General features: G+C 47.9%; 2 protein-coding genes across 2 annotated transcripts; both read left to right on the forward strand.

The window, feature by feature from the left end:
- Positions 1-978: 978 nt before the first annotated feature.
- LOC105888387 (neutrophil defensin 4-like) lies at positions 979-1,840 on the forward strand. Its single transcript, XM_012813925.1, is given in 2 exon segments — positions 979-1,150; positions 1,728-1,840. Coding segments are annotated over 2 exon segments (285 nt in total).
- A 6,004-nt stretch (positions 1,841-7,844) lies between these two features.
- On the forward strand, positions 7,845-10,314 carry LOC105888389 (corticostatin-3-like). Its single transcript, XM_012813927.2, has 3 exons — positions 7,845-7,908; positions 9,367-9,549; positions 10,144-10,314. The coding sequence occupies exons 2-3, from the start codon at positions 9,378-9,380 to the stop codon at positions 10,233-10,235; spliced, it is 264 nt and encodes an 87-aa protein (XP_012669381.1). The 5' UTR covers positions 7,845-7,908; positions 9,367-9,377; the 3' UTR covers positions 10,236-10,314.
- The last annotated feature ends 200 nt before the right edge of the window (positions 10,315-10,514 follow it).

The following is a 10,514-nucleotide window of genomic DNA, read 5'->3' on the forward strand; positions in this document are numbered from 1 at the left end:
TAGTACATATGTAGCTTACAAATGTCTTCTGTCGTGCTGGATGCCTTCTCACTAAATTGGTGGTTTCCTGCTATGCAGAGCTTCTAGTTCGATGCAATCCCACTTGCCTATCTTTGCTTAACCTGTGCGTTTGATGTTTGTATCCAAAAAAAAATTGACCAGATCTACATTAAGAAGCTTCATCCCTGTGTGTTCTTCCAGTCCTTTCATGGTGTCAAGTTTGTGTCTGAATTGTCAATTTGTATGTATTTGATTTTATACATAGTCTGAAATAAGATCTCAAAAATCAGGTTGCACATTTTAGATATTTACAATTTTTAGTCATCACTCATGCCTCAATAGAGCTAGAATTAATGAACATTTTGTTAACTTTCATTAGATCAACTCTGTACCTGGCATCCTACCAAGTTCATTTAGCCTAAACCTTGATAAACTTTTTGTGCTGAGGAGTCTGGGCCAAGCAGGGACCTACTCACCCCTTAACCTCGGGTAGAAATGCCACTGCATCCTGCATCCTGAAATGAGTTGATTCTCTATCCCATTGGGGGTCAACTGGCTCCAGGGTGTAGAATGCCAGACAGTGGCATTCTATCTACTATCTTCAGAATATGATGTAATTCTTCTCTGAATTTTAGAAGCAAAGCACTGTTTCTGCTTTTGTTTTCTTTTTGTAGTATGAAAAAGTAAATATTTCCAGCAGATGGGAAACAGGAAACAGAGGAGTGTCCTTGCCATCACTAGCAGCTTGGACTCAGAACACACACTAAACACACAGACTTAGTAGATGAAGCCTTGAGAACAGAGGAGCATCAAAGGGCCCTTCAGGCCAAGGGCAGCCCTCACCCTCCCAACCAGGTGCTCACCATCCTCACTACAGCCTTTATCTCTAAGCCTCCTCCCACTAACCTATAAATACAGGCTGACTCCTCACTGCCACACACTCGGGCTTCTGCTCTCTGTGCTCCAGGTGACACCAGCATGAGGACCCTGGCCATCCTCGCCACCCTTCTCCTGGTGGCTCTGTAGGCCCAGGGTGGGCAATTGCAAGAGACAGCTGAGCAGGCCCCAGCCGAGGAGCAGCCTGGGGTGCAGGACCAGGATGTGGCCATCTCCTTTGCAGAGGATGAAAGCTCAGGTCTCAGAGCTGCAGGTGAGAGACCCCAACACTGCAGAGCTGGGGTGTCTGGAGAGGAGAACCAGATGCCTCTAGACTCAGTCCCAGAAACTGGCTCTGTCTCGTTAGGTGATTACTATACTGGGCCTCAGTTTCCTCCTGTATATACTGAAAGGTAATAACCAGATGATTTTGAGGCGCCTTTCTTTCTCCAGTGATTTTTCTATCTATGATGACTCTGTGATGTTCACTACCTTTATACTATGGAGAATCATACTAGAGGTATGTCCTGTGTCATAGATAAGATTCCACCATTAAAGAACTGTGTTTTACATTATCTGCGAGAGGAGCCTAAGAAAGTGGAGACTAGCCCAAGGATGTGTATTTTAGCTGGAAGACAAAAAAGCCATAAAACAGGAGTGGGCCTCTAACCCTCTGTGGGACCAGCACTGCCACCTATTTCTATTCCTATTCATTTGGGCTGATGGTGCTGCCAGCTGTGATGTTGCCAATAAAACAAACCCACTCAACCCAGCACGTAGCTGCAAAGGGATTGCCTCTACCTCCCACCTCCAACCCCAGTCCTAGAGCCTGATGCTCTCTGTGTCCCCAGGCTCAACTAGGCGCTTGTCCTGCTACTGCAGAAGAGGAAGCTGTCCTCGGCCAGAGCGCACCTATGGGACCTGCACCTCCGGGGGCCTCCGCTACACCTTATGCTGCCGCTGAGCATCAAGAACACAGAGCTTTGAGACCTAGAACCGAACTTTTGTTCCTTCTAGTCCTTGTCCTCAATTTCCTTCCCTCATCCCAAATAAAGTCTTCATAGCAAGTCCTCTGTGTCTGCAGCCCTTTGATAATCTAAATGTGTCTTAGTTGAGACTCTTTGGGATAGAAGGACCAGAATCCTAGGTTAAACTTTTTAAACAAAATACAATTATAAATTGCATAAATATCAGGAATGAAGAGTGGCCTCCAACAGAAACTGATATAAAAGCTTCAATGATGCTGTGGATCTCCATCTACTTCCCTCGAGTTTCACTGAAACTCACTGGAATTGGATTTCCTCCAAAAGACAACTTCCAAGCGTGACACCCACGGTCACTGTCAGTGTCCAGTGTGCACAGATATAGCACCTTTATGTGCTCAAACCTCAACCCTCCATGCAAAAATATTGTCATCATATGGAATAGATCCAGATCACAATTGTGCCGTTTAAAACATGAGGCTGTATCCTCTCCATTGACACAAGTTTAATTTAGATTAGAATGGGTTGTTAAGGAAGACATAACAAGCAGACAAAGGCATAGGTGCCCCACCCTAGGATATGCTCATCATCAGTATTATCCAGCCCTGTCATAAGCTTCTCTCCATATGCACAAAATGCAAACACACAATTGATCAACTGGACTTTGACTCTGAGTTGCTTTAAAACTGAGAAGATCATTACCCTGCCTATAAAATGCAGCTTCAAAAGTGTATGTGGAACATGTAATTAGGAAAAAGACTTCTCTGACACCTGCAGTCCCCGTTGGTGCTGCAGGTACTGAGGGCCTGTTACCCAAACACCATGCATGTGGCTGAGCACAGGAAGAAAATCAGGTCTGGAAAAACACAGCAGCCAAAGTGATCTATTAGATCACAGAGTAAGTGCTAGAACAGCCACAGCTCCCCTGCCACCTATGCCACACTAGGGGTCTGTGCCTTTTTGAACTTGTGTTCTTCTTCCCTTCCCAGAGAACACACTCACTGCCTAATCCCAGCACCACTGTGGCCTGGTCAGACATCCAGGTGGGTGTCTCTCTTCTCTGAGACTTCCTGCTGTCTCTCTTCTCTGTTCCTTCCCTGACACTCCCCAACTCTGGCACCCTTGTCCAAGTGTCTTTCAAATGCCCAAGGACCTGTCCACAGACCCCAGAGAGATGTCCATCAGAAGCCACTCACATTTACCTGGGCTATGTTTGGAAAAAGTGTCTCTCATTTCAACTCATGGCTATTGTCATGGTGGCCACTGGTTGATACCCTCAAGGAATGCAAGAGTGACAGAGAGACTACAGTTTAAGAAAAAAAACAGGGTTCCAAGGGAGATTATTCGCCATTGTCAACAAAAAAGATCTGAAAGGCCCAGACACTTCTGTGACCAACAATATTAACAAACACATGCAGAATCAGAAGGGAACAAGGGAGCAGGTGTTCACGCCCACTCCATGCTGCTTCTGAGCAGGTCTTAGCCCCATACACAGGGTCTGCCTAACTGAAGATGATGCTCAAGGGTTGTGGCCCCACACTGAGACCCTACACAGTTGGGGAAACACAACACACACCACATGGGGGACAGAGAGGGTCTGTGTCTAATAAATGGTCCTAGCTCTTCCACCTTGTGTAGAGGTAAAGGTCCCATACCAAGATTTGAAGTGTCTTCCTTGGTGTCCTATACCTGCCACTGAAATGAAGTTCTGAAGTCCTTGAACTAATTCAGACAAATTCAAAGAATAACTCAAGGGCCTTTGGACACCTGCATTGTTCCTAACTGTCTGCATGGGCCTTCTTGCTCCTGTGTTTGAGTTGTGCTGACCTGATCTAAGGCTGTCTGCACTTTACCCAGTAGGACACCTGACTCTTTCCCCCAACTCCTGGGGTCTCAACTATAATTTCAGTTTGTCCCTGAGGTCCTTCCTGATTTCTCAAGGGTAAATTGCAACAATTTGTCCCTGAGAATCTCAATCCCCTTCTTCTCTTTATTTTTAACGGTAGAATATGAGCCCACTTCACATTTTTTTTTTTTTTTTTTGAGACAGAGTCCACTATGTCACCCTGGTAGAGTGCTATGGCATCACAGCAATCTCAAACTCTTGGGCTTAAGCGATTCTCTTGCCTCAGCTTCCCAAGTAGCTGGGACTACAGGCACCCGCCACAATGCCTGGCTATTTTCTTGTTGCAGTCATCATTGTTGTTTAGCTGGCCTGTGCTAAGTTTGAACCCACCAGCCATGTAGCTGGTACATGTAGCTGGTGCCTTAACCACTATGCAATGGATGCTGAGCCCCACCTCACATTTGCTACATGGGACTGCTTACTTTCTCCAACACGTGTCTCCCTGTACTGGGAGAAGGCTGCATGTTTTGCTCATCCTTATACCTAGCATCTGTTAATACAATGAAGGGTAGGTTCAGGATGGGGCAGGGGTGTCTGTCTACTCTGAGTCGATGCAGGCCCACTGGGGTATCACATTGGCTGCTGCTACTACAGCCACATGGGGCAATAGAGATGAGAACCCTATGGATAGACATGGTGGGGAGATGTGTGAGGGTGTCCAAATGACCAGGACCATTTGCCCAGGCTCGAATAAGATCTAAACCTGATTACTGAAATGTACATGCTTTGCATGTTTAACTGAAGACCTAGAAGTTATCTTCCTCAGTTAAGCAGCTCACATGGAAGGATAATGAGATAAAGAATGGATCAAATGCACAGACTTCCCTTTCAAATATCACTTTCCAAAGAGGAAGCACCTGTTGCTGTGGAAATACAGGGGCTGAACTTCTATAACACAAATTATCACACACAGATGGACTAATCACAACAGCCAACCCCCAAATGTTCCCCACGTCCCACTCTCCTGCTCTTACTGCAAGATTCATGGCTCCACCTCTCTCCCTTCTGTGGAGTCCGGACCCTATTGTAACAGTCTCCAATGAACGATTCTTGGTCATTTCTACAAAGCATCTGGTGACTTGGGGGAGGCCCTGGGAAGAGTGGAGTGAAGGAAAGAGGGTCCCCGTATCACAGAAGTTCTACATAGCACAGGAGACCAGTGGCCCCAGCCAGCTGGGAAGCCAGTCACATCTGGTGTCAGGGGAGGGTACTCTGTCTATAACTGTACCCAGGGTCTCCTTTTCATAGATTCCTGGCCATGGCCCATGGCTGGCATGGGTGGCTGAGCCAGTGAATACAAGAACTTAAAATCCAGGGCTGGGCCCTGTGTGATCCCTTTCACCCTGCAGGTGGCTCATGGCCCAGTATATTCAAGGGCTATACACCCAGGCTGTTGTCCACTATGGAGCAAATGAGGTTCCCACATCCAAGTTGCCACGGCTCTGGCTTCCAGACTCAGCCTAGCTGAGAGCCACTGAGTCCTGACTCCCAGGGCCTGAATGAAGTTCTTGTTTCTTCCAGCCTCAAGGCTCACAGGCCCATGTTCCTCAGGTGCTGGCAAACTGGTGCCTGTAGGCCTCAGGCAAGGGGATGGCAGCCACATTAGAGTTTTTGTACCTGATGCCATGAGCCTCCCACCACCAGGTATAGCAACAAGAGGGCTGACCACCTACACATGTGTACCCCTGCTAACCATAATGTGTGCTGGTGCCCTTGCTCCCTGTGCCATCACCATTTCTATTCATGCAAAACAGACTTCTTTAGGCTTCTTCCCCTGCAGGCATCTTTCACTGTGCATCTCCTACCCAGACCACCTCAGTGCAGCAGGACCTCCTTTCTGTGACTGTTGCTTCCTGGGCCTTGTTGGACCACCCAGCACCACTGATTCAGATCAGGCTCCCATGTCAGGGCCCCTGTGACTCAGGACTGGTTTTATCCCAGGAAAGTTGAGGGAACCTCACATTGCCTCTCCTCCCCAAGCTACCAGCCTCCTAGAGTGACACAATAGCTTCCTAATGTCATTGCTATTAAAGCCGCAGTACAGGTCCTGGGCCCCTAGACAATCACACTTCTTTTATGAGCTTCAGTCTTGCCTAACTCGCTACCTCCTGCCTGCCTCCTCAACCCTTCCCAGGACGCTGGGGTATCAGTCTGGTCACCACAGAGGAGTCAGATGCTTCTTCCGTAAGAGACAACATTATCCACATTTTCTATGATGCTGAGCCTCTCTATATTGTGACAAAATGTCTTCTGTGTCACCTGGCTACTGTATCAGGGATCAATGGTGAGATGGAACCTCTTGGTCACTGGCACCCCCACTACTAGGACCACACAGGCCCATGGAATAGTCCCAAGATCATACCTCTCAGCTTAAAATGTAGCTTCTGAGGAAAGCTCTGGTTTTACTGGTTTAAGACTCACTGACATTGCCCCCTCACCCCTTCCTCCAGGAAGTAAGGAATGTGGCTCCAGGTCCCATGAGTGACATAGTCTAGGACAAAAATAAGAAGTACTTACACTGACTAAATCAGGCAACAACCACATGAAAGCGTCATTTCCAAAATGGAAGTGAGGGTATAAGCCACCTCACACAAGTGTCAGGATGGAAGACCCAGAGGTGACAAGGCCCTGAGCTATAGATGTGGTGCTCTTTGCAGATGGCCTTTTCTGCTGTCCTCTGTGCAGGGCGGGTTTGGGGCTGAAATGACTGTGGACTGTCCCTTGTTCCATGACCAGAAAGGATGGTCCAGTGTTAAGTTCTGCTACCTATTGGGGCCACCACAAACCATCCCTCCTCATTTTCCCTCCACACCCACATTCTCTGGACCCTACAGGCCACTACTAATACCCTAGGACCTAAAAGCATCCCTGGGATCCAGTTCCAAAAACAGCCAAACTGTGCTCATGGGCAGGGCCTGATAGTTGGCCCTGGTTCTTCTGCACCAGAGTACCCCATCCTGTGCCTGCCCCTGGCCAGCCAGCCTCAGCAGACTGTGCAGTCGCCTCTCCTTAGGTATCTATTTCCTTGGGAGTGGTGATATGTATTTCCCTTCTTCCAATGTAGTCCCATCTACTCCACTATGAGGAGGAGGAGGATGGTGGAGACAGATCCCTTTTTGATCTATAGGCCTCCTATGATTCCCCTGGAGACACCCAAGGAGAGGTCACATGAGGTAAAGCCTGCACATCCCCCCACCCCATGTTCATCCCACTCCGACTTGGTACCGAGGGGCTCCTAAGCCTGCCCAGGATTGCTCTGAGGACAGTATTTGAGTATTACTAGGTGATAGAGGCTAATGCCAATCTTCTGTCACCCTGGAAGCCTCCCCAACATGGCCCAAGAGACATTATGTCTAATGAAACAATCTCATGAGTTCTTGGACCCAAAGTCCAGAGACAATCATTCAGCCTTGAAATGTCTGTTGTTCAAGCAAGGAGGTGTTTGCTCCCTGCAGGGGACCACACGCTGCACACACACCACTGACTCAGGGAGAGTCCTGCATGTGCTGCCCATGAATAATGGGGTGTGTGCGGTCTCTCCCAGGTGATCTCCAGCACCCCTACTGCTACATGGCTTTGATTTGCTTCTGTGTTAGACCCGGTCCTGGAGAAACTGGTTGAGAATCAGATTCCAAGTCTTCCTCTGTGCAGACACTGGCAGCTTTATCCTTGTCACCTGCACAGAGTGTGCACTGTGATGTGCAGACTTGGATTTGGGGGTGGCTTTTACTATCACTTGGCCCAAGTAATTCAGCCTCAGTCACCAGCCTGGGCACCACGGGGTACACTGCCTTAGGACTAATGGAGGAACCATAGTTTCTTGCCGCCTAGACTTGACCAAGGCTGAGCAGAGAGATCAGGGTACCCTGTGTGGGGCCCTGTGCTGACCCAGCTTTGACTAATTCAGGCTGGGTAGCAGAGCAGGAGAGGGAGACACTTGCTCCAAAACAAAACCAAAACCAATGGAACGAAATGCAACCTAAGAGAAAGTAACCCACACCCCCATGACATTGGGAAATATCCCAAATGACCCTTAAATAGGGAAGGACTCTCCTGCCCGTGTGTGGTTGCAGTACCTCCAAGAGCCTTGGGACAGAGACTGCTGTCTGCCCTCTCCACTCACGCTGACCAGCCTAAGGATCTGTAAGTAACACAGAACTAAACTTCCACTCAGACTTTGTCATTTTGTCATTGAAGCCATGCCTAGAGTCTAAACGTGACTGTGCTGTCACCCCGGAGGGACCAGTGTGTGAACCCCCAGGTGGTGCCCATCTGTCTGAGCCTCAGTGGTGGTAGCAACTCTGTTAAAGGTGAAAATCAAAGTGTTTGTTTCAGAAACACATGTCCCGCTTGAGGAGTCTGGTAGAGACCATACAATCTGCTTAAAGCATTCTGTTATTTGTATGTATATTAGATATATCGTACCCAATAACATATGTGTGATAGAAAAGTCTACTCAAGTCATTGGCTCGTTTTTTCCAGATTATTTATTTTTGTTACTGAGTTGTCTGTGTTCTCATATATTCCGTTACTATCTCCACATCTCATGCACTGTTTCAGATATTTCCTCTTCCTTCTCATCTGCTTTCCCCTCAGCTCGTGGCCCCTGTGCTGTGTGTGCTGTGTAGGTGCACACACGCTGGTCACGCTCACCTGTTTGATTTTCCTTTTACCCCCTGTTCCTTTGGTGTCAGTTTCAGGAAGTAATTGCCAAGATCGATGCCACAGCTTTATAATTCAAAGTTCTTTTAGAAGTTTTATGCGTTTAGGTCTTATGTTTGGATACCCGGTCAATTTTGAGTTGACTATTGTGTATGGAATGAGATAAAGGTCCAGGTGTGAAATACATCAAATCAGAAGGTAGAACATATTAGACAAACAATTTTAATTATCGCTTGTATCTCAACAGAGCTGGAAACAATAAACATATTTTTACCCCTATGTTACCTCTTTGTCAATGTATCTCACTGAGCCCATTTCACCCAAAGCCTGACGAGATCACTGCACTCTCCTCACTGGCACCAGAAAGAGCCTGCCCACCAGAAATTCGAAAGGCCTTTCATGAGAGTGGTGATGGCCAGCCCTGCAGGGACTAACTCTGTACTCTGTTGGAATTCAGTGCTGATTCCTACTGGATCCTTGAGTGCAGCCTTTTGACTGAAGCCAAATATTATAGAATAAATCCCTTTAATAAAGGATTTGCATTTGGTCAAGGGACCACACTTGGAGAATTGGAGCACAAGATCCCCACCCCCTCCACACTCACCAACAGTACCAGGGTCCAAGTTAAGAAATAAGAGGCATTTATTCCCTGAAGGTAGCTAATAGAAGCCTGTTTATTTTATTCTCTTGGATATTAAAATATAAATATTCTAACACAGGGAAACAGAAAAATAGTGTGGGGTCCCTGTTGCTACTCTCAGCTTTGTCCTAGTCCCGACAGTAGAATGCAGGATCCTCTGAGGGACCCTGAGGACATGGGCTTCCCTCACCATCCCCTGGGACGTGCCCTCATCTCTGCTAGAGAGGGTGAGTGGAGGCTCATTTGTCTCTGAGCCTCCTCACTGCCACAGAGTCAGGCTCCTGCCCTTTGTCCTCCAGGTGACCCCAGCATGAGGACCCTCGGCCTCCTTGCTGTCCTTCTCCTGGTGGCCCTCCAGGCCCAGGCTGGGCCCCTGCCAGAGGAAGCTGAGGAAGCTCTAGACCAGGAGCAGCCTGAGCCACAGGATGAGGATCTGGCCATTTCCATCACAGTGCATGAAAACTTCCTCCTTCAAGATCCAGGTGAGAGACACCTACACGGCAGAGCTTCAAGGTCTAGAGCAGGAGGACTGGAGGCTCTGGGATGGGGTCTGCAGGGTCTATGTCACCAAGGGGACTTTACTAAACATCAGTGGGCCTTGGTTTCCTCGTCTGTAACCTGTACTTTGAGACCCAAATAAAATTAAGATAATTCTTTCTTCAACACTTTGATTCCAAGATGGTCTGTGAATTTTGTTAAGGTATAAGATATGGAGAGATATACTGACTTCTTCTTTTTGTATTGAAAAGAGAAGTATAAAGAGAAAATTTGACTCTGTATCGAGAAGCTGCCGAGTGACCGCGGTGTGTGGGGAGATGCACGTGTGATGGGGGCAGGGACATGGAAGAGTGAGACAGGTCTCATGACAACGTCATGTGACCCTGAGTGAGACCCACACTGTGTGTGTGGGGTTTTGTTCCCATTGACTGAGGCTGTTCATGCTCCCAGCTGTAATGCAGCCCATGTCACACTGCTTCTGCAGCCCAGCAGGTGTCTTCTCCTGAATTCCCTGTCAGCATCACTGCTGACCCCAGGACAGAGCTTCTGACACTCTCTCTGTGCTCCCTCATTCCCAGCAAGGAGGTGCTGGTGCCGAAGGTACTGCCGTCCCGGGGAGAGTCGCCGCATTGGCTGCCTCCCAGCCTTCCTCTGGTTATGCTGTCGCTGAGACTGCACGGTGGAGAGGGCAGACGCAGGTTGCTGAGAGACCTGAAGGGCACAGCTCTCACTCCTCTACCTGGTCTTCAGTTTGCTTTCCCCACCCCAAATACAGTATTTGTTCCAAGATACCTGTGTTTGACTCTCCTTATGTTTGGTATGTGTCTGAGTCAAAACACTTTGGAATGTAAGTACCTAAATCTTAAATCAAACTTTTTGCACTATATGCAAATTCTAAGATTGTTAAAAGTAAACTATTGGTTCAGACAGTTTGATAGGGGCGCTCCAG

This window comes from Otolemur garnettii, unplaced genomic scaffold, assembly GCF_000181295.1.
Source record: "Otolemur garnettii isolate 467f Iridium unplaced genomic scaffold, OtoGar3 scaffold00351, whole genome shotgun sequence".
NCBI lineage: Eukaryota > Metazoa > Chordata > Mammalia > Primates > Galagidae > Otolemur > Otolemur garnettii.